Source organism: Cricetulus griseus, chromosome 7, assembly GCF_003668045.3.
Source record: "Cricetulus griseus strain 17A/GY chromosome 7, alternate assembly CriGri-PICRH-1.0, whole genome shotgun sequence".
NCBI classification, from domain to species: domain Eukaryota; kingdom Metazoa; phylum Chordata; class Mammalia; order Rodentia; family Cricetidae; genus Cricetulus; species Cricetulus griseus.
Window position 1 is genome coordinate 76,143,071 of NC_048600.1, and position 24,624 is coordinate 76,167,694.

The 24,624-nt window shown below is 40.4% G+C and overlaps 1 protein-coding gene across 4 annotated transcripts in view; it reads left to right on the top strand.

The window, feature by feature from the left end:
• The window catches only part of Specc1 (sperm antigen with calponin homology and coiled-coil domains 1), a 268,476-nt gene that overhangs the window by 166,339 nt on the left and 77,513 nt on the right, over nucleotides 1-24,624 (top strand). For 3 of the 4 annotated variants that reach the window (XM_027427222.2, XM_035447835.1, XM_035447836.1), the window contains 4 exons: nucleotides 2,378-2,451; nucleotides 3,017-3,195; nucleotides 17,526-17,671; nucleotides 18,864-18,964. In XM_027427222.2, the coding sequence (XP_027283023.1) occupies nucleotides 2,378-2,451; nucleotides 3,017-3,195; nucleotides 17,526-17,671; nucleotides 18,864-18,964 (500 nt within the window). Of the gene's footprint in view, nucleotides 1-2,377; nucleotides 2,452-3,016; nucleotides 3,196-9,091; nucleotides 9,450-17,525; nucleotides 17,672-18,863; nucleotides 18,965-24,624 lie in introns of those variants that run through there. The other variant, XM_027427224.2, reaches the window with a different exon arrangement.

Genomic DNA, 24,624 nt, shown 5'->3' on the forward strand with positions numbered 1-24,624 from the left:
TTACCCCCTGAGCCATCTCATGAAGGCCACCAGTGTTCTTTACATGCTTTCCATAAGCAAAAGGCAAAACAAGCAAACACTTTTGTACTTGTTTTTCATGATTTTTGATATTTAAAATACTCCCAGTTATGATGCTAAAGTGCTTGCTATCTGCTGTCCCTAAGTGCAGGAAGGCTGTAACATACAGAAATAGGTATGTTAGAGAATCTTGGTCAGGCCTGAGCTTTTGTGATGGTGAATATGAGTTCAGTGTCAACCAGTCAGCTGTCCAGGATATCCAGACAGAGAAGCAGGTCATTCTCCAATACTCACGTGAGGCCTTTCTAAAAAGTGCTGGGGTGATATTCGTTATGAACAGTGGTGCATCTTCATTGATGTTGAAGCTATGGAAAGGATGGAAATTGGCGGAGCCTTAAAATTCATGGAGTGAAAGCCAATAGCTAACAGCATCATGGACAACAGAAATTCATCATGACATAGCCCATGGCCAGGAGAATGTTAAATTCTTCTCCTTGTATACCCATAACACTTAAGAGAAAGGCAAGAAGGTTGCATAGATCAGGAAGCTACAGAAAAGAATGCCTGTTCTGTATTGGGGGAAAAAAAACAATGGCAGATGAGGTTCCTGGTGCTTATGGGACTGGCCTGTTTTACAAGGACTCTGGCATACAGAACTATAGCATGAAAATAATATTTCAGATGATGAAAAATATGACCAGAGGCTTACAGGAATCCAGCATTGTGTTTCATTGGAAAGCAACAGCTCAGTATTCTCTAGTTGAGTGAGCATGGTGGTTTCTGTGAGGGGAGCTGATCGTGTGCTCTGCCTGGATTAATTGGCTAGTGTCAGAGTGACAGTGCCCATTGCCTTTGTCATGAACCATAGAGCATTGGCATTTAGTGACACTCAGTCTCCATAGTCATTCTTGAGAATGCAATTAAATATCTGGACACTGTCTGTTTCCAAACATAGCACCCTCTTTATAACGAATAGGGTCAAAGGAGACAAGCCCTGTTTTGTTTTGCTTTGTGATTTAGCACTGTGGAGAATGTGGTTGTATTGTCACTAAAGCCTTAAAAGTCAGCCCAGACACACCAAGAAAACCAGTGTATAATTAATGTCCAGAGCAAATTTCAGGACCACATCTAGTGATTATATCGTAATATATCTGAGACTGAAAATAACACCGACTGTCTTCTGAGAAGCTTTTAAACTCCTGCTAGGGATATCAAGGTATTATTAAAGTGTATTTTTGTCAAGAAGACAGGGACACTCAAATCCAGCCTTAGATTAATCCTTTCTTCCATGAGATCCTTGAGAGAGACAGACAAAACAAGAAATAAAGGAGGAGACTTCTTACTCTGTGGCATCGATCCTAAACACAAATCTCCAGGCCCCAAGAGCTGGTTCAAAGCCTCTGGGACAGGATGTTACTGGGTGGATTCTATCCTTCTCTGGAGATAATAATTCATAGCCTTCTCCTCAACCCCGTCTTCTTAAAATTTTCTTTCTTTCTTTTTTTTTTGTCTTTCTCTTTCTGTTCCTTCCTTCCTTACCCACCCTCCCACCCAGTTTTTTGTTTGTTTGTTTGTTTGTTTTTGTTTTTGTTTTTGTTTTGAGAGAGAGGGAGAGAGAGTCACTTTGTGACTCTGGATACACCTATGTACCATTATGCCTGGCTTCATTCATATCTTTAATAGACAAACACTAGGCATTTTTGTTTGGTGATTGGAGTATTGATGCTTACATTTAAATAGCTGTGATAACAGTGTGGAGAGAGCTGAAGGCAGGGAGAACAAGGGACAGAATTTGTTCTTAATTATTGAGAGGTGCTTGTGCCCCCTGTGGGCCCAGATCCTGGCTGTCTTCAGAGATTTTGAACCTGTGGGTCTAGAGCTTTTGCTTGCACACCTGTGCCTCATGTGATTCTCAGGGTTAACTGTGGTTAAGAATGGTGACTCTAGAAGTGAGTTTCAAAGTCAGAGGAGTAATAACCATTAGACTCCTCTCTTACACCAAAGCCCTCCAAATCTCCATAGTAAAGGTGCTCAGGAAGCTGTGTGTGACTAGCAGGGAATCCTGAGGCAAAAATGTAAATTGTATGGCTCTTGAAGCCTCCTCCCATAGTGCTACATGATAGTACATACAGCTTACCTTCTGAGGCTATAACCTAAGTAAGCACTTCTGACATGCAATCCAATCCTTATTTTTGAGGGCTCTGCTCCTAGCTCTGTAATCAGAGTGCTTAAAGCATAACTTACTGGAGAGGGATGGGTTTTAAGCCTGTTGTCTCCTGGGCTGTCCTCTTGCTTTGCAGCTTACCTTGTCCAGGAGCCTTGGGACTTTCTAACCCCTGTCCAACTCATTTACTTATAGGCAGTGTGATCAAGCTGGAGGAGCAGAAGTCAGACCTAGAAAGGCAATTGAAGACCCTGACAAAACAGATAAAGGTGAGCCTCGACCAGGAGCCTCCTCTGTCATCTTTGGACATTATTCCTGTCTTCGGTTGGAAACATTGGGAAAGTACCCTGTCGTTCTCTCTAGTTAACTTCTCCTAGAACAGTGGTTCTCAACCTTTCTAATGCTACAATCTCTTAACACAGTTCCTCATGTTGTAGTGACCCCCAACCATAACATTATTTCACTACTACTTTATAACTGTAATTTTGCCACTGTTATGAGTGTAATGTAAGTATCTGATATGCAACCCCCCAAAGGGTCACAGCCCACAGGTTGAGAACCACTGTCCTAGACCATATCCAGGCCATAAACCTGAGTTGTACATTCTTTCTGGCAGGAAAAGAAACTAAGCAATCAGTTTTTAGTTGAAGAACTCTAGGACACCAGAGTGTTACCTCTCATGCCTCTTCCAAGTAGTGAGATACCATTAAAACCAAGTCTTTCTGCTTAATCTTCTTCCTCAGTAACTGATACTAGGATTCAGGAACCCCTAGGTAGAGACCCCCAGCACCCTGCTCAGTGTCTGAGGGACATGTGGATTCTGTCCTTTTGTAGGAGGAAACTGAGGAATGGAGGCGGTTCCAGGCAGACCTGCAGACTGCAGTGGTGGTGGCCAATGACATCAAGTGTGAGGCTCAACAGGAACTGCGCACTGTGAAGAGAAGATTGTTAGAGGAGGAAGAGAAAAATGCCAGGCTGCAGAAGGAGCTGGGGGACATACAGGGGCATAGCAGGTGGGTCACAGAAAGAGCTACATTTTTGTGAGTTCTAATGGGCACACAGCCAGTGCTTTGCTTCTCTCTTGATTCTGTGTTCGTGTGTGTGTGTGTGTGTGTGTGTGTGTGTGTGTGTGTGTGTGTGTAACAAGTAGACTGCTGAGTCTGAGTCGTGGAGGGATGTGATGTTTTTGTGCCTCTCTGTGCTAGGTTTTAAGTCTTTTCTAGGATCACTGTACAACTATCATCATCACTATACAACTAAAGCCATTCTGTCAAGAGTTCTGCATAGGATTTTAGAAAAACTGCTTTACTTATATGTGAAGGAAATGATCTAGACAAATGCCCCCTTATGCTCAAAGAAGGGGCACCTGTTAGATTTTAGTATTTATCAGCATAAGAACACACTCATGAATGCTAACTTGCCTAGGTTATACACATCAGGAAAAGCTAAAATGACTTTGAAAGAGAACTGCCATCAGATAAAGGAGCCATTCCTACCAGCCCAGGGCTGTGCCTCCTGATTGTTGATCATAGGCTATTTCAAAAAGGCCTTGACTCCAGAGGTGGAGGCTCAAGGATAGAAGCAGGTGTGAGACCAGCATGATCTAAATATCAAGTCTAAGCCAGCCAAGGCTACCTTACACAGTACCTTACACAAGGCTACCTTCCACCCTGCCTCAAACAAAAAGAAACAACAAAAACCATGTTTCTGTTGGGGCTAGTGGTGACTGACACCTGTAATTCCAGCATTTGGAATCCCAAAAAGACAGAGGTGGGAAAATTAGGAGTCAGAGAGTCATCTTCAGCTACACAGTGAGTTCACTGAGCTTGATTCCCAGCACCCATATCAGGTGGCTCACCATACCTTAGCCCAATCATATTTTAAGAGGAAGGTGTTCCTTAAGCAAATGTGAAGTGGGTTATTATATAAAATTTGAGTGGGGAGCTGGAGAGATGGCTCAGCAGTTACAAGTACTGGCTGCTCTTCAGAGGACCCTGGTTGGATTTCCAACAATCACACAGAGGCTCACAAACCTCTGTATCTCCAGTCCCAGGGGAGATCTGATGCCCTCTTCTGGCCTCAGAGGGTACCAGGCATGCACATACACCAGCATGCATGCAGACAAAATACTCATAAAATAAAACTTAAAGTTGTGGTATTTACAAACAAAATTATAAACAACATTTTTGGCATTCACTAGTGTGATTATTTTCCCTTAATTTGTACTCAGTATCCTTAACTTCGAGAATTTTGAGTGTTCAGAAATTAATGTTGAATTTCCAGATGTCTTTCAAATATAACATACTGTTTTTAAAAGTCAAATTTAGTGAGTTCTATGCTTCCTAGGATTAGAAGGGCTGCTTGTTGACTTACTTGATGAGCCTTGGGGTCTGATCAGTGATCATGAGTTTACAACATTGGGAAAGTTAGATTCTTCTCACAATTCTGTTTCTACGAATTCTATTGGATCGTCTATCAAATCTGTTTCAGTTATGCCTTGTTCCTTTGTTGGTCTACAGAAGGATTCGGTAGCCAGCTCTACAATTCTCTTGAAAAGTCAAGACCATTATTTTGTAGTAACAAGTTTATTTTCTGGCCACCAAAGAATGTACGGGTTTTTGTTGTTGTTGTTGTTGTTGTTGTTTAAGTTGAAGTCAGAAGGAGAATAGGAAATAAAGGCTTCCTGATGTTCCCCTCCTGAGGTGATCACATAATCCTTCTGTTTGCCTTTGTGTCTGCTTTTGTTGCCTGTCTTGCTTCCACATTGTGTGCCTTTGGAAGAGGAACCACACCATAACTTGCATTGCTTAATGTTTGCATTGTTTCAAAGATTAATGTTTTATAAAAGATGGGCTGTACATTTCTATGGTGACTATGCATAGAACATTGTACAAGATGTTGCATTTCTTGAGTAGATTCTCAGATCTGAGCTGAAACTTTGATGTAATAGGAAACCTCTGCCTGTGTCCTGAGAGTGTAGGGCTCTATATGCTACATTCTGTCCCCTTAAAAACACTTACCATTTTTTATCTTCCTGAACATTTTAAACTAACTGCCCAAATCTATCACAAAACCTTTCAAAACTTTAGGACTGACAACAGTCAGAGCTGACATGCTACTGAAAACTGTTAGACTTCAGAGTGGGTTTGCCTGTCATTGCATTTGACAAGACACCAGACATCTGCTGATTGATAGGTTCTTATATGATTTTATACTGCTCACAAGCTGCCCCCTTGAAGAACTGACTTTTTGAAAATTACTTGCTGGTAACTCAGCTCCCTCCTGAACCTACCACATGAGCAAAAATGGAAGCCAACCCACACCCTCAGAGCTCCCGAACCAACTTAATGTCTCCATCTTGGTGGAGCAAGTTTTTGCCTGACATTCATTTGACTATGACAGTCATCTTATAAGAACCCAAGGGTCATTCATGGATGAGATACAAAGAGGATCCTCTGCTGAGGTCCTCAAAGTGCAGCTGAGAGAAGATGAGAGCATCCAAAGTGCAGCACAACTATAACATGGGGCTAGCTTTTCATACTCTCATTCTGAGTAAGTGGGCATTCAAAGGAATCACTGTAGAATGAGGCTGATGGGTGAGCAAATGAGGAGCCTGGGAAGGAGTACAGAACAGCATTTGTTATCAACAACTAAGTAACTAAAACAAAGTGCGATGTTATTTAACTCATTAGAAATCTTTAGTCCCATTATATTTTCAAATGTGTTTTTTATTTATTGCTGTGCTTTGACTGGGTTGAGAGTGTTTTGTTTTGAGCTCAAGTAGTTCTCCCACCTCATCTTCCCTAGTATTTAGAACTATAGGCACATGCCATCACTCCTTTAGAGTCAGAATAATTGATCTTATTCATGGAATTGCCAGCTGTGTTAATGACATCTTTATCCCATGCTTGGGAGGTGGAGACAGAAGAATAAATAGTTCAAGATTATCCTTGGTGTCATAGTGAATTTGAGGTCAGCATGAAAATACACGAGACCCTATCTTTAAAAAAAAAAAAAAAGGCATTAAAATGGAACCTAGAAAAATGGCTTAGTATATAAGTATGCTTGCTTTGTAAGCGTGAGGATCTGAATTCAAATGCCCACTAACCATGTAAAAAAGCTGGTCATGGGCACAAGTAGGGGGTTGCAATCAGACGGATCCTGGGAATTCAGTGGCTGGCCAGCCTAGCTGAAATGGCAAACTTCAGATTCATTGAGAGATCCTGTCTCACAAGAATAAGGCAGAGAGCAATAGAGAAAAATACTTGACATCTTTGTCTAGCCTCTGTAATACAAACACAACTGAGCATATATGCACACACATATATACACATACCACATATAGTTACCCCTCAAATGTGTATATACATATACATACACACATATATATGTATATAGCACATATACATGCATACATATATGCATATATGTCCCCATATATCTCAATATCTTAGTACTAATATATTGATGTTGTTAGTTCATTCCCTTTTTTTATGATGCCAAAGGGTTTAATTCATAAGATAAAGCAATTGTGACTATTCATGCATGAATTATTTTAACAGCAGCAGTCAATCATAAAACAGAAATTTCAAGCTGAGCATTGGAGGAGCAGCCTTTAATCCCAGCACTCAGGAGGCAGAGGCAGGTGGATCTCTGTGAGTTCCAGGCCAGCCTGGTCTCCAGAGCAAGTGCCAGGATAGGCTCCAAAGCTACACAGAGAAACCCTGTCTCGAAAAACAAACCAAACCAACCAACCAACCAAACAAACAAACAAACAAAAAAAACAAACCCAGAAATTTCATGAGCTATAAAGAGAAATATGCAAAAGCCACAGAGAGTAATCATGCTCTGTAAACTCATTCTTGCAACCAACTGGCACTGTCCCCTTTCTTGTGTGGTCCTACCCTCTGTTTAGATTAGAAACTATGAGTAGGCAGTGTTTCTAGGTACTTTCAAGCTCTCCCATTCTGAGGCTGGTTGGTCAGCTGACCTTTCTCTGTTGAGTCAGAAACCCAAGGACCAGCCCTGCCATATCTCCCATGCAGTCCTTGGAACTTAAGGATGGCCATCTCCAAATGTGACTTGTAAGCCTGATATTTTTCTTCCAGAATTTTAATAAGCCTATGTGTTTCTATTAATGGACGTGAAAATGTTCTGTTTTACTGAACATATAAATTAATGAATGGACGTGTAAGACGTAACTTTCTTGGTTATGTCTCCTTCTCTGTTTGGATAGTTAGGAGATAGGCAGTGAAATAAAAACTCATTAAAATTAAAACATCAAGTCTTGGATAGGATGTACCTCATTGGTATACTGCTTGCTTAGTATGTACTAGGCTGTGGGTTTAATCTCCAGCATCAAAATAGGTAGGTAGGTAGATAGATAGATAGATAGATAGATACATAGATACATAGATAGATACATAGATAGACAGACAGACAGACAGACAGACAGACAGACAGACAGACAGACAGACAGACCAAGCCAAAAGATCTGTTTCCTAAGAAGTTAAGTACTGGAGTTCAGCAGACATAGGGAAACACATAGGCATCTCAGTGTCTGGATTCCATGGAGCCACATACAGCCCTTCTAGCAAAATTTGTTGATGATGAACAGGACATGTACAGGTATCATGAATAATGGCAGAAATTATTTTTTAGGATGACTTGTTCTATTCTTCTAAAATTTATCATAATAGTACCAATAGCCACCCATGGAAGACATCTTCAAAAGAAAAAAAAACTATTAAAAATACTAAATACTTGCTCCCAATTTTTATAGCATTAACTTGTAAAATAAAATGTTTCAGATTCACATGTGTTGATCCTTGAATCTCCTGGGGTTACACGTGGTCCTCAGTGCACATGTCATCCTCACTTAAGTGAGCAGCATGTTAGCTTGTCCCATACAGATTCTGCTGGAGCTGTCTTTTAATCTGCCTTGTGCACTAATGTTCATTGTGTGTGCCTGTGCCACCCTGTGTTGTCCTTAAAGCTTTAACATTTCACAGCCACACAGCGTGTGTTCTTTCTGTAGCTGCTGCTGGAAGAGAAGTGCATATAATGAAGGTATAATGCTCTTTTGTGACAAAGATTCTCTTGGAGCTCTCTGTGATATTGAATCTCTGCCCTTGGTTGGAAAGACCAGTTCCTAAGCAGTTTCTTACTTTTAGCATTCCTGGGACCGTGAGCATTTCATTTGGCCGTTAAAGTAGACATTGATCATCTCCTATGGTTTTCTCAGCAAGCATAATTCAGTCACTTGCATATGTTTTCATAGTTAAAATATGCAGTTCTGACTTTAGATATATATTCATTGATGTTTCAGTCTCTCTGTGTGTGATGCTGAGGCAAGCCTAGGACCTTGCACATGCTACATAAGTGCTCTATCACTGAGCTAACAGCCTAACCTAGACTATAGCCTAAAGGGGTACATATGCCTTTTTGCTCCCTGGCCCCTGTCTTTACAGATTTTTTTTTAGAAAATATGAATATGTTCTTCCCTAAGTCTTTAGAATTTTTAGGCTGGCATAGTAAAAAGGAAAAAAAAAAAGCCTTTTGTTTTGGTTTGGTTTTGGCATTGATGATGGAGGGAAGCATGAGACCTTCTACAAGTGTGCATTGTCAATGTCTCTACTTCATCAGGACAGTTCTTGGAGAAGTTCTGGTGACAGGAGCAGAGTAGTAGCATTTTTAAGTCATTGCCATTTTCTCTGTCCAAAGAGCATTGGCTTCAAAGAAAAAAAACTAAAAATTGCAGCAATAGAAATGAAAACATCGAGGCCATATTCTGGGTATTAGCTCCTCCCTGTGAGACAGATAAGCTGGTTGCACTGTGTTTGTAAACAAAGATCCCATTGGCTTATATAACTCCTTTACCAGACTTCCCTCCCATTTCTATCTTCACAGCTCCATGGTCTCTGTCAGCTAGCAGAGCATTTGGTGGAAGAAAGACAGCCCAGCCCTTGCCATGATTGGAAACTACTGCCATTTCTATATGAAAGGGGAATCTGTAAAGGAGATTGCCACTGTGTAAAGAGCTCACTTGTCTCCTATGCCATTCACTATTCCACACAGTCATTACAGCCAAAGTTTGTTTAGCTTCCCCCTTCACGTTGGAATCAACTCACTGCATGATCACATGTTCAAAAATGTTCCCCTCCTTTTTTTCTCTCGGAAAATTCAGCATTCTCTCTCCCCCTCTCTCCTTCCTCCATTTCTCCCCTCCCCTCTCCCTGGAGAATAAAATGAAGTTCTGAAAAACAAAGTACACGTCTTGTGAAAAAACATGTTTTATATGTAACTAGAATACACAAAGAGAATAGTGGTATAGCAAGCCCCAGGTATTGGTGAATGCAGCTTATGTGGACTCTGCTTTCTGTTGTTTACTTTTATGCTGCCTACTTGAATATAGGATCCAACAGTCTTGGAAATTCATGCTCAAAACAGTAAAATAAGAAGCCATCTGCATGATGCCTTAGACCAGAGAAGTTAAAGTAAAGTTCTGCTCCTAACATTGAGGCTTTCTTGAGCCTTTTTCAAGCCATGTTCTCATTTCATTACCTCATTTGAAGCAAGCTGTCCCTAAGCTTTGGTTTGTTTCCAGAGTCTTTGATGGGCTAACTATAAACATGTTTGGTTGATGATAAAGGATGTAGTTAGGTGACAATGCCAGTAGAAACCTAACAAACTACTGAAGGACAACTTACAACAAAAGCCTCATAAATGAAACTCATCCTGGAAACTTAAAGACTTTGGATGCAGAAGCACACAGCTCAGAGTGGTCTGGAATGAAGCATATGATTTGACTTTTGGAAATGTATGTATGTGTAAAGACCTGTATCTGATTCAGCAAATACATCAAGCAAAAACCTACTGCACTTCCCATGTGAGGGGCAGCTCCAGTGGAAATCTACCATGCTTCTTTTGTGAGGGACAACTCTAGTATATCCATGCAGGGTTTCTAGCTACATCATGCTAGAAGACATGAGTTAATCTCTAATAAAGTGAAAATTAAGATGTGGAATTGTTCTTAAACTCAGGAAGACATTTTGAGGTTACTAACTTCAAGAGCACAGATTTCACTAGAAAAATTTAGCTTGGTGTGAGAAAGAAAATGTATTGATATCTTCTGTAAAAATAATGTAGACACTAGCTGGGCTTGTCCAAGTAGGACTGGAATTTATTCTGAAATATCTTTTCCTCAGATTGAGAATTATAAGATGATTAAAATTTATGTGATAAACATTTTCATATATAAACAATGAGGGAAATGCAGCCTCAATTTCAAATGTGCAGCTATATTTGCAGTTGTGTATCGATCTGCCTTTACTCTGGATATTATTGAGTGTTTTTATATGTAAGTGTTTATGATGTGCTAAATAAATATTATTTAGAGGAGTCTCCGGTTTGAATTTTAATCACTGGTTGCATTCCTACAGGGCTCTTGTGATGAATTTTGTTCAAAAGTTTTTCCTGAATATAATTTCAGGACTTTTCTTGTTTTATGATGCTGGGGATGAACCTAGAAACTTACGTGTATAACAAGCACTCCACCACTTCAAGCCCTTAGTACTTTTATATAATAGGATCTATTTGTATTTTCCTTTGTTTCTTGGATAGGTGGTTGTGTGTGTGTGTGTTTAAGATTTTTTCTACTCCATTATTTGTAATAATTTATTAAGTTCTCTTTACTTCACACACATGTGAATGTATACACCCCGACATTTGATCCACCTGTGTTTACTGAATCTGATGTAACATGCAGTCCTTTTTCTTCCATATGCATAGCCAGTCCAACCAACACAATTTATTATCAAAATAATTCTTTCCTACTGAATGGAAATGTCATTTTTCATTGTTATTTCAATTGTGCTTCCTGTGCTCAGGGAGGCCTTTGCAAATATGCCCTTCTTTCATTTTCATTTGAGTTAGTTTTGCTTCAGAATATTTTAATGGGATTATTATTGTGTGTGAGTGTGTGTGTGTACATATTTAAGCTCAGCCTTTCTTTTAAATTTATCATAGTGCTAGCCATGGTGCTACATGTCTGTAAATTCTGTCCTTGAGAGGTAGAGGCAGGAGGATCAAGAATTCAAGATTATTCTTGGTTACCCAATGAGTTTGAGGCCAGCCAGGACCACTATCGAGATAGATAGATAGATAGATAGATAGATAGATAGATAGATAGATAGATAGATAGATAGATAGAACAAAAATTAATAAGTAAAATTATCTTATTTCATCTTTTATGAAATTTAAGGTAGATATTATCAAGTGCCTTTTTTCCTTTCATAAACTTTTGGAGGTCTGTTCTTTCCTAAGTGTGATTATTATTTTATGAAATATTTTCATAGATTAGGACTTTTAAATTTTTAAATATTTTTATGTGAAAGGATATTTCTGTTCATCATAGACTCTTGCTTAAAATAGTTATGAATATGTCAGGGCCTGACCTTTCCCTGAGTATTTGTCGATTATGCCTGGACATAGCATTTTGCCTATTGATGTTTCAAATCATCGACTCTATCATAAACTAGAGGGAAAGCTCTTAAAGTAAACTGAAATTCAGTGTGCAATGGGAGAAAGTGCCCAGTATGAGTGTGGGATGGAAGGATGATCCTAGACACACGTCAGGAAAAGCCATGCACTATATCTAACATGATCCATGACTAAGCAAAAACAGACCCAGAAATATGGCTTCTACATCCAGGTTTCTCCAGAGAAGAAACTACACAACAAGATATTTATTTATTTGTGGGTTATTTTGTTTGTTTGTTTGTTTGAGGCAGAGTTTCTCTGTGTAACAGCCTGGCTGTCTTGGAACTTATAAAGATCCACCTGCCTCCCAAGTGCTGGGATTAAAGGCATGCACTAATACTGGCCGACCTATTATTCATTTTTTTTTTCAGACAGGGTCTCACTATATAGCCCGATCTGGCCTAGAACTCACTGTGTAGACCGGGCTGGCCTCGAACTGATAGAGATCTGCCTGCCTCTGACTCTAATTCCTGAGTGATGGAATCAAAGGTGAACACCCTTTAGTCAAAGTTTAAGCCATGGAGATGGTATCCTTTCTTAGTTTCCAATGCTTTTATTTTATTTTTTTTAATTATTTTATTTATTTTTATTAGTTCAAATTAGGAACAAGTTTGCTTCACATGTCAATCCCTTCTCCCTCTCCCTCTTCCTCCCCTCCCCCCTCCCCCACCTCCCCCACCCCATCCCCCTCCACTCCCCAGGCAGGGTAGGGCCCTCGACTGGGGCTCCCCAAAGTCCACCACATCATCCTGGGCCAGGCCTAGGCCCTCCCCCATGTGTCCAGGCCAAGAGAGCATCCCTTAACGTGGTATGGGCTCTCAAAGTCCCTTCTTACACCAGGGAAAAATACTGATCCACTCCCAGGGGCCCCATGGAGTGCAGAGGCCTCCTCATTGACATCCATGTTCAGGGGTTTGGGTCAGTTCCGTGCTGGCCTCCCAGACAGCAGTCCAGGGTCCATGTGCTCCCCCTTGTTCAGGCCAGCTGTTTTTGTGGGTTTCACCAGCCTGGTCCTGATCCCTTTGATCTTCCTTCCTCCCTCTCTGCAACTGGGTTCCAGAGTTCAGTTCAGTGTATATCTGTGGGTGTCTGCCTCTGCTTCCATCGGCCAGTGATGAGGGCTCTAGGATGGCATATAAAGTAGTCATCAGTCTCATTATAGGGGAAGGGCATTTAGGGTAGCCTCCACCATTGCCTAGATTGTCAGTTCGTGTCATTCTTGTAGCTCTCTGGAAATCTCCCTAGTGCCAATCTCTCCTCAGACATATAATGGCTCTGATATGGTATCTCTCATCCTGCTCTTCTTTGTTCTTCCCCCAACTCAACATTTCTGCTCCTCCATTTCTTCCTCTCCCGTCCTCTTCTCCTCTCATTCTGCCAGCTCCTTCTTTCCTACCCTCATGCTTCTAGTTAGGTCAGGAGATCCTGGCCCTTCCCATTCTCCGGGGTCCATGCATTTTTCTCTTAGAGTCCTTCTTGTTTTCTAGTTTCTTTGGTGAAGAGGATTGTAGGCTGGTGATCCTTTGCTCTATGTCTAAAATTCATATATGAGTGAGTGCATACTGCTTAACTGCGTTGATCCTTCTTGATGGGATTTGGAAAGTATGATGCATTTAAGTTACCATTTTATCTGATATTTTTCTCTTGTTCTGTATGCTAGTACTGAAATTAGAAAGTGAATTTCAGAAGGTACTGTTTGATGCCTGAGATCAAATACTTCATAATTTTTATCTTATAATTAGAGCAACAAAATGTTAATTTTGAGAAAATGGCATCCCAGATAAGGGCAAAGAATATTCAAAGGCACCGAGTCAGGACATGAAACAAAAACAAAACTTCAGTGAGTAAACTGAAACTTGAAAGCTTAGATGGGCAGAGGGGAGTGATGGAAACTCACATTGGCACTGTGAGAAGCCTGGAGCCAGGCTTTATTATATTGTCCCAGTGTGGCAGGTGTTATGTTTGGTGGGACCACTCCTCTTTATAAACAGTCTACCGTTGAGAAAGCATATCAGCATTGTGATGTGACAGTTGCCAAGTAAAGTTAACATTTAAATACTTTAAAAATCATAATATATAAGAGCTCACCTGTACTTGGACCAAAATAGGCAATGGCACCAAGTGGTACAGAAAATCAACATCATTTGAAAGCTCTGTTCCACATTCAAACAAGGTAAGCAGTGGATTAGAGAGGCTAGGGGGAGATTTGTAAGGGAAGTCATCACTGATGAATGTGTACACATGGTAGATTATGAGATAGACACATAAGGTGGACCAGCAACCAGCCAGTGGGCATCTGCAGTGGTGGATGGGAAGTACTGCCTTTTGGCAAACATAACCCTTTCTCATTCCCGCATCAGAGTGTCTGGCCTCCATTTTTCTGTTCTTAGATTATGGACTGTCAGCTCCTCCATGCAGAGTAATGAAGTAAAAGAGTACTGAAATGAGTATCAGTAGCCTTTTTTCTTAGGTATGCTTAAAATCAAATGTGTGTACCTCTCCCAGAACATTCACATACAGAGAATGACAAACACATACTCTCCCACAAGCTCAGTTGGTACACCAGATTCATCCCTTAGGTACCATGTAGCCTTTGTCAAGGTTTCCCTTAAATTTAAATAATGTAAGGGAGTTCTGTAGAAAATTAAACTCTCAGATACTCCTTCCTCAGTCTCTCCAGGGCTAGGATTTAGATAATGGTTTTTGTGACACACATATGCAGTAGGGATCTATCATGTACGTGCCTTTTACGGAAGTTACTGCTACCGCTATGTATGTGGTCGCAGACATGTTTTGTTTCTGGTTTTTGGTGGGATTCCTAACCAGAAGCTAGCCATTTCTTGTAGGATGTGGCTACGGAAAAGGGCAAAGTTCACACTGCTATAGGGAAAAAAACTAATGTGTTTATATTTTGAAACCAACAGAAGCTGTGCTGTTGGGTGGTGACTTGCTTCAAGGCACATTTGACTCCACATGGGATACTATGTAAAGGTTAGAGTTGGCCTTGAAAAGTTGGTGTAGCCAAGTGTATAATCTTGCACTTTCCCCTTTGTTTACAGAATTTGCTAAGATATTCCTGGCTATGTGATCATATGTTTCTTAATATTCTTTATAGTATACAGAATTTATCTTCCTCTTGGGAACACAATAAGTGTAATCATTCATTTATTGCTCAGACCGTAACAACTCTTAGACAATCTAGCACAAGGAATTTCAGGCTTGTACACAATTAAAGTATGGGTCAAGTATTCTCTATTTGAGTGTTTTAGATTACAGGATTTTTTTCTCATTTTTTTCTTCAGATATTTACATATTATAATTAAATATCTGGGGCATTGTGACCCAGGCCTTCTCCTCAAATTCATTTATGTTTCATATATACTTTATATAGCCTGAAGGTGACTTTCCATTATACTTTTAATGTATCCACATCCTGACATGGGATCAAGTATGGAATTTCCTAGTGGCAACATATTGACATTCAAAAGATTGCAGAATTTTTGTAAAGAATATTTATCAACATATATTTATATATACATATATATAAATTTTTTTGTCTACGTGTATGTATATATGCCACATGCATTCCTGGTTCCCATGGAAGTCAAAAGAGAGCATTTGAACTCCTGGAACTGGAGTTACAGACAGTTGTGAGCTGCTGTGTAGGTGCTGGGAATCAAACCTGGGTCTTCCAGAAGAGCAGTAAGAGCTGAGCCATCTCTCCAGTCCCTAATTTCAGATGTTTGATCATTTCAAATTTTCAGATGATAATGTTCAGACTTATTCATACTGTTAAAGCCAAGCTAGCTGATTGGTTAGTGAGTATCATCTTTGAATATGTGAAAACAAGCATCCTTTATATTAGTTTGTATTGTGATGTTCTTATGAGGCCTAAATGAATCTTTCCACTTATTGTTTGATGTTTCAGATCACTGGGAAACTTAGATGCCTAAAAAGAATAACTTACATTATGTAGGATCCTCCATTTTATTCCTATTAAATTAGCAAGGAATGTCATTTAAATAAAATTTTTAAATGACCTGCCTTGGTTGTTCTTTGGCAATAAGCCAGTTAAATGGAATGGACAGTGGCCTACTGTTTGATATACTCGAGAGTTGCTGATGTGGGAATGAGACTTTTTTTTTCTGTCCAGACCTGATCTCTTAACCTGGTTTTATGTTCTTTCTGCATATCCATTTGCTGGTTTTCCTTTGTTCTTTAATTCTTTTATTTATTTTCTTTTTGGGGGGTAGAGTCTTCCCATTTTGCCCAGCTTGGCCTAAAATTCCTGGGCTCAAGTGATCTTCCCTTGGCCTCCTAAGTATCTGGGGCCACAGGTCACACAATCACACTGGCACACCATCTGATTTAATACCATGTAATACAAGGTAGGAAACAAAACAATCACCTCTCTTTGTGTCAAATCACTAGAAATTACTTTTTTAAAAAAAATCAGTCCCTTACTATTTCTGAAATGCCTGGTATTTTTTCCCAAGGAAGTTTTCAGTTTACTGATTTTTTTTTTTTTTGCCACTTATAAAGAGGGACAGTGCAGTAAAGAATATAGGGCAGAGTAGTTTGCGTGTTTTAATTCTGCCTCACTTAAATTTAGCCTATTTGTGTTGATCATAGAGTGATAGAAGAAAGCAAAGAGAATTAAGGACAAGTAAATTCAACCGTAGGAGCTTATGCATAGCTAGATTAGTTTCAAAAATGGGGAAATAGTTTAAACCTTCACTGACCTTATTAAAATATATTTCCAGAAATATTCTGTTTGAGCCTTTCTCATGAATTAGTCATCTTGCATAACAGCTGTGGCAATATGATATAATAAAAATGCAGTGATTTAGTAATAGGGAGGTTGGGAATTCTCATCTTGGCTCATTCACAAGGAGATTAAATGACATCCTAAAATCCTCTAGATAAGAAAGCCACACAAGAGCCATAATCATACGATCTGTCTTTAATAGTCTCCCCTGTGACTCTCTTCTGGTATGTAGAAACCACATACAGAAAATTTGCATGAGAGTGGGAGCTTCACACAGAATATCCATTCTTAGTCTCAGAGGGCAAGTATCATATGAAGAAGGACTCTGGTGTATGTAATGGATTGCGCTTTAGTTGGCTTAAGCAGAAAAGTGTTAAGTAACTTGCAGAATTGCTGAGAAAACTGAATCAACTAGATTGTAGCCTGAGCTTCCAGGAGCAGCTTTCTGAAGTTACAACACAACCGGATTACTGGAAGACCTGTTGCCTGTGAAGGATGATGGGAACCCTAAACCAGGAGGTTGCCTGTGTATTTAGAAAGCTGCAGCTATAGTTTCTAACCCCAGGAGCACCTTGTCTCTGTTACAGTCTGTGTCAACATAGTAAATGCCTCATGTCCTGGCTCTGGCCCAAGTCTCTGATGGGGCATCTAAGTCTAAGAAAGAGTCTTGGGATTCACCTATCCAATCTCTGAGTGTGCCACCTGAGGTTTGGAGCATGTGCCAACAGGCCAGGCCATTGTGTATACTGCTGACAGTTATTTGTGATAAATAACGCTTGTACATTTCTTCACATTTGCAGAGATATCCGTGTATTTTTCACTTAGAGATATCATTCTATTTATAAATATATTATTTCTGGCTGTTTCCTAAGACACTATAAAAAATAACTTAAGATTCGGGAAAACTGATTTTAAACTTGGGATTTCCCTTCCAACTTTGTGCATCTTGTCCACATTGGTTTTGTTTCCATCTATGTCTTTTCCCCCTGAGGACACCCTCCACCTTTTCAATTTAATGTGCTCTTTGCCATGCAGGCCTGTGAATGAAGAGTCAGAGCCTTCAGAGGTCGATGCTGCTGGCCGGTGGCGTGGAGTCTATGTCAACAGAACATCTCCAGCACCTTCAGACTCTGCAACCACTGTAAAGTCACTGATCAAGTCATTTGACGTAGGGCACACAGGTATTTTACAAAACTCTACTTTCAAACCCAAGCCCACATATCAAACCTGTCTCTGCTATACTGGCCACAAGTTGGTAGAACCAAGAGTTCACACTAGCTCATGCCACTCTGCAGGGAGCCTTGCTGAGGCTGTGAGGCTGCCTCACCCCTACTTCCACTTCCTGTCATACCCCTTCATTCCTTTCCTGCCTTATGGAGTCATCGCTTTCCTGGCCACCTTCCTGTGTTCTAAGAACCGGCAAGGATGGCCAACAGCTTTATCTCCCAGGAAATGAACATCACCTGTGTGCATTTGGACCCGTTGTTGGGAGTCTCAACTCTCCTCACTTGCAATATGCTGTTAGATGTCTTTCTGCTTGGTCTTACATGTGAGCTGTCTGTTGCATCTGATCTCAGGTTGGTTGGCAGCCTTTCCTGGAATAGGCCGACTGACTCACAGTTTCCCTTGGGTTGTGCACCTTATACACAGGAGGCAATTAGACATTCATAATTTAAGCATATGCACAAATATAGTATGCTGAAGAAACATTGTGCTTCTGTTCATAATAGACATAACTTCCTCCTTTTGACTGTCACAAATATACTTTGTATTGGAAAACTGGAACAGTGGCTAATTCTAAGATGATCTGGTTATCTCTGCTAAAATAGCTTCCAAATTGCTTAGATTAAGATTAGACAACATATTGAGAGTCAGGAAAACCCAGTGAGTCAGTCTGTAGATAGAGCATGAGTCATTGGTAATGATTTATGCATCAACTTTACTGTTGCTTCTCCCCAAGAGAAAGCTCATCACATACTCCTTTTCCTCTTCCTCCATTATTGATGTCTGAGACCAGTTCTCACTCAGCTCATTCTTCCCCTTTTGTATCCCCAATCTAGCTCTAATGCAGAGGACAAAAGGATAAGAGTAAACATTATGCCTAATGTTGTGGGAGTTCTGTTGTTTTGTCTTGAGACAAGGTCTCTCTGTATAGTTCTGGTTGTTCTGGAGCTCACTGTGTAGATCAGGCTGACCTCTGCCTCTCTCCAAGTCCCAAATCCTGAGACCTGAGTCCTGGGACTAAGTTGTATGATACCACACACAGCTCATCATGAGATTTTCAAGTCACCAAAAAAGGGTAACAGATCAAAAGCTACTATTTACAGTTTTGAACTGGATTTAAGCATTTATGTTCCAATCTCTTCATGACAGGTGGTGCTGGACAGAGTATTTCTGTCCACAAGACTCCCAGAAGCCCCCTGAGTGGGATCCCAGTGAGGACTGCTCCAGCAGCTGCTGTCTCTCCAATGCAGGTATAGAAGAACTCCAGAGGCAGCTCTTTGTGTAAACACCTGGGGGTGTTATTTACACATATGTGCATGTGCCTGTGGAGCAAGAGGACTTATAGATTAGAGTATACATCTCTCCAGTACTCATTTCACTTTAGTATTGGAGTGTAAGACCTGTGACAACAGAGATATTTGGTATTTTGCTCACTGTTAGGTCTCTTAGCTAGCGCAGTAGGTGACAGTCATCACAGTAGGGCCCAATGAATTTCTGCTTATCAAGCAAAGGATTATATCAAAGGAACTTCAAATGTTACTCTTTATTGAAATAACCATTCTTAGCCAGACAATGGTGGCACGTGCCTTTAATCCCAGCCTCAGGAGGCAGAGACAGACAGATCTCTGTGAGTTCAAGGCCAGCCTGGTCTACAGAGTGGATTCCAGGACAAGCTCCAAAAAGTTACAGAGAAACCCTGTGTAACGATAAATCTTTCCGCCAGCTGCCTCCCCCCTGACGTCACCTGAGTGCCCGAAATAACACCTAACTTGTTTCCCAATTGGCCAACAGTACTTTATTTATCAACCAATAAGACAAACATATGCACAGAAGGACCTCCCCCATCAACCCTGTCTCGAAAAACAAACAAACAACCAACCCCCCAAAAAAAACGAAGAAAAGAAAGAAAGAAAGAAAAGGAATTAGCCATTTTTTTTTAAAGCCCACATGTACATCATACATAGTTACTTAGTCACTCTTGATGGTTGTTTCGGTCATTGTAGATTTAACTTAGTACAAAAACAATACAGTGAAGGTCCTTGTGCAAACTTTTGACGTCTTGAGGCACTATTTCTGTATGAGAGCACATCAGGATTCATTTCAAAACGTTGGAAATTGCTCTAGTTAGCAGAAAGGAATTTCAGTTCAGAGGCTTTGGTGCTTCAAGACTGGAAGAGATAATAAAGCCTTAGTGAGCTCGTGGGAAAGGCTTTCTGACATCTCAAGTTGCCCCTTAAATGTGCTTCTGTTTTTGCTTGATTCAGAACATCCTTCACTAAGTGTTTACTTAGCACCATGGCCTCTGTCAAGACCCAAGATCAGCTTCAGGACTATACACTAACACCTGTGCATCCAGGACAGCAAAACCCATGCCTCATAATACCCACAGCTGTGGGATCGGCCACCAGAGCTCCTCTGCAGCAGGAAAGCAAATGCTTCCACAGCCAGCAGAAGCAGAGAAGGCTAGTTGCACCCTCCTGGCACCTTCCAGAGTTTTGAGAATGGGCCTGTCTGGCATGCTGAACCAAGCTAAAGGAGTTTAGGAAGCATATCCTTTAGCTCTCTCGTCTCTTACAATAGTGAGCAATGAGGGAGCTAGTACTTAGAACTCCAGAAGTCAATTCCTAGGCATGAGAAGTGTACCTCTAATAAAAGGGAAATGGATTGGCTCTGTCCTCACACACTGAAACACTTGATAGATGTGTTCCTTCCATATACACTTTGTTCACATAGAAAGTGTTGTTTCCCAAGAATTTTGACATTCCATACTCATCAAGGATTTTTAGTGAGGTGACATTTGGTTTCACTTTTGTGGGCTGTGTACTTCTTCATTCTTGATGAAGTAAGGTTGCTTTACATCTTCCAGATGCGTACTTATATTCATGCTGGCCACTTTTCTATGTGGTTTCTGCTTTTTCCTGTTTATAAGACACTTTGATGCATTTCCTTTAACCTTTATGTTTATACAGAATGCTTCTATTAGGGGCTGGAGAGATGGCTCAGTGGTTAAGTGGACTTAATACTCTTACAAAGGACCCAGGTTTGGTTCCCAGCACTCACATGGAGCCTCACAACTGTCTGTAACTCCAGCTCCAGGAGTCTAATGTATCTGGCCTTTTCAGCAGGCCCTTGTGCATAGACCTACACACATAGCAAGCCACCTGACTTTTTTTTTTTTTATGGGAGTGACTGTTTTATCTTGTAACATCATAGTTTCCTTTTACTGAAGAGGTGGTTTTTGCTTGTTTTTCCTGAAGTGTTTCTACTAAAGAGACACTGTTCTATGTTTTCTTTCATGACTTTAAGGATTTTTGTATCGTTTCAAAATCTTTCTTTTAGCTCACAACAAATGAGCTGGAGAGATGGCTTATTAAAATATTCTTTCTTAGTATCAAAGAAGCCTTTATTTTGTTAAAGGGTTTTTCTTTTTGGCAGGGTCTCACTATGTAGTTCTGGCTGGCCTAGAGCCTCCTATCGGCTCACTCTGCCTCCCAGGTACTGAGATCAAAAGCATGCACCATCATGCCTGGCTTATTTGTTGAGTTTTTAAACCCACAGAAACATGAGTTTGTGTCTAGGTGTTCTCCCCACCTTCACCAACTCCTGGAAGCAAAAGTAAATCTTTTGAGGAAGGTAATATTATATGGAAACTTCACCTCACAGCTATTCATTTTCGTTCTCTTTCTTTCTTTCTTTCTTTCTTTCTTTCTTTCTTTCTTTCTTTCTTTCTTTCTTCTCTCTCTCTCTCTCTCTCTCTCTCTCTCTCTCTCTCCTTCTCTCTCTCTCTCTTTCTCTTCCTTCCTTCCTTCCTTCCTTTCTTTCTTTCTTTCTTTCTTTCTTTCTTTCTTTCTTTCTTTCTTGTTTTTTGTTTTTTGAGACAGGGTTTCTTTTTGTAGCCCTGGCTGTCCTGGAACTCTGCTTTAGACAGGCTGGCCTTGAACTCAGAGATGCACCTGCTTCTGCCTCCCAAGTGCTGGGATTAAAGGCTCGTACCACCTCCACCTGGCACAGCTATTTATGTCCAAAATCAGAGTCCTCTAGTCAGTTTATAGAATCCCAGGCACATAGAATAGATGGCACTGAAAGACTAAAAATCACAACAAATGAGCTGGAGAGATGGCTCAGAGGTTAAGAGCACTGGCTGCTTTTTCAGAGGTCCTGAGTTCAATTCTCCGCAACCACATAGTAAGTCACAGCCATCTATAATGAGATCTGATGCCCTCTACTGGTGTGCAAGCATACATAGAAGCAAAACACTGTATACATAGTAAATAAATAGATAAATAAATCTTTTTTTAAAAAAAAACTCACAATAAACAACAGAAACAGGCATAGCAGATCCATATATTGATGGTATTAGACACAGATTTTAAAGAAAGAGATTAATTCAGCCAATAAAATAAATACCAGCACAAACAACAACTACAGAAAAGAACCCATTAAAAATTACATGATTTAGGCTGGGTGTGGTGGCACATGCCTTTAATCCCAGCACTCAGGAGGCTGAGGCAGGTGCATCTTTGAGTTCAAGGCCAGCTTTGTCTACAGATCTAGTTTCAGGACAATAAAGACTACACAGAGAAACCCTGTCTCAAAAATAAAATAAAATAAGATAAATAACAGCCTGCCCCCCCAAAATCAAATCATATAACTTTAATACTCAAATGTATAAATTAAGTTATAAATTAAACATTTACTAGGGACATTTGAAGGACTGACTATAAGATAGCAGAAATATTTAAGCTGAAATGCAGATAAATAAGAAGGGAAGAATGAGCCAGGTAGTGGTGGCTCATGCCTTTAATCCCAGCACTCAGGAGGCAGAGGCAGGCAAATCTCTGTGAGTGAGGCCAGCCTGGTCTACAAAGCAAGTTTCAGGACAGCCAGGGCTGTTACACAGAGAAGCCCTGTCTTGCGGGGGGAGTGGGGGGAGGCTGCATATGGTGGGGGCTGGTGTGTGTGTGAAAAGATCTGTGGAGGAATTCCTAAAAGGGAAAGGAATGGAATTAGATATGGCAGGAGAGAGATGTGAAGAGATAAAGCCAAGAGTTCTGAGAGCTAGAGGTGTACAGAGAACCCCATGTGGGTGCATCAGTTAAAATTGCTAAAGACATTCAAGGCCTGGCCTCTGGTGTCAAGGGAGCCAGGACAAGACCACAGTTTCTCCATAAAGTGATAGAAGTCAGAAGACAGAGAAACTGAAGGAGAACAATTGCTTCCAGGGATTCCTTCTGTCCTCCGCTGGTATCCTCACACATGGCGCACACACACATAGACACATACAACTAAAAAAAAAAAAAAACTTTTAAAAAAATCTCATATAATGATAATAAAATGTTATAAATTATTACTTTGTGCTGATAACTTTGAAAAATCTTAGAAAGTCATAAAAGTTTATTTTAGTAGCCTGGATTTTAAATTATTTCTACAAAGGAAAAACCAGACCCAGAATGCTTAATAATAAAATCTCAATCACTTAAGGAGGGGAATAATATCGGTATTAATCATGGATTCAAGCAAAGACTAGAAAAAAGGGATATACTTTTCAACTCCTGGGCCAGGGTGATTGTATTATTTCTGGTAAGAACAGAAAAGACAGGACAATTAAAAGGTGAGTCTCTCATGAACCTCCATGTATAATTCTTGAACAAAATTTTATCAAACCTAATTGAACAGTCTATGGAAAACATGTCAAAAAGGGATTATTCCAAGAATGCAAGGTTTTAACTATTGAGAAGAATGAGGAACTTACCATAGTAACAAAGAAAGAAAATATGTATTCTTGTCTTAGTGGGTAACTGCCAAATGTATTTGAGAAATACCCCTGCGACACTGGCAATTGGATATGCTATACAAGCCCTCTACCACTGAGCTATGCCCCCAACTCTTGTTTTTTTTTTTTTTTTTTTTTTTTTTGAGATAGGGTCTTGCTAAGTTTCCCAGGCCCCAGTTAAGTCTTGAATTTTTAATCCCTCTGTCTGAACCTTCTGAGTAGCTGGGTTACCATGAGTCTTGGTTACTCTTCTTGATTTAAACAAAGAACTGGAGTATAGTTCTGTAGTGAGTGCTTACCTAGTATAGACAAGGCCATGGGGACAGTCTCCAGCACTACAAATCAAAAGGAAAACCCCTAGGTTATTGAGTTGGCTCAGTGGATAAAGCACTTTCTTTTAAGCCTAAGCCAGGCTTGATCACTAGAACCCACAGTGGAAGGAGAGAACCAGCCTTGTGGTTCTTCACATACTATATTGTCCTGTAATCACCACACTTTTTCTTTATGTCAGTGCCTTAATTTGAGTTTCTCATGACCCAAAGCAACTTGGGGAGAAAAGGGTTTATTTCATTTTAGAAACTCAGGGCAAGGCAGGAACCTTGCAGAGGCCATGGGGAAGTGCTGCTTACTGGCTTACTCCCCATGGCTTGCTCAGCCTTCTTCCTTATACTATCCAGGACCACCAACCCAGGAGTGGTATCACTCCATGTAGATTGGTCTCTCCCACATCAATCAATCAAGAAAATGACCTGCAGGCTTGCCCATTGGCTAATCTGATGGGGGCATTTTCACAACTGAGGTGCCCTCTTCCTAAATGACTCTAGCTCATGTCAGATTGACTCAAAACTAGCCAGCATAGTCAATTATGTAAGTTACATTTTCCTAATTGTGACATACAGGTGCCAGTGTTTATTCATGTATACTTTCTTTTAAGGTTTTTTTTTTGATGTGTATGAGTGTTTTGCATGCATGTATATAATTGTACCATGGGCACACCTAGTGCTCTCAGAGGTCAGAAAAGGGTATCAGATCCCCTGGAACTGGAGTTATAGGTGGTGGTGACTTGCCATATGGGGGTGCTAGCAGTTGAATCTGGCTCCTCTGGGAAGAGCAGCCAAGCAGCCAGTGCTCTTAACC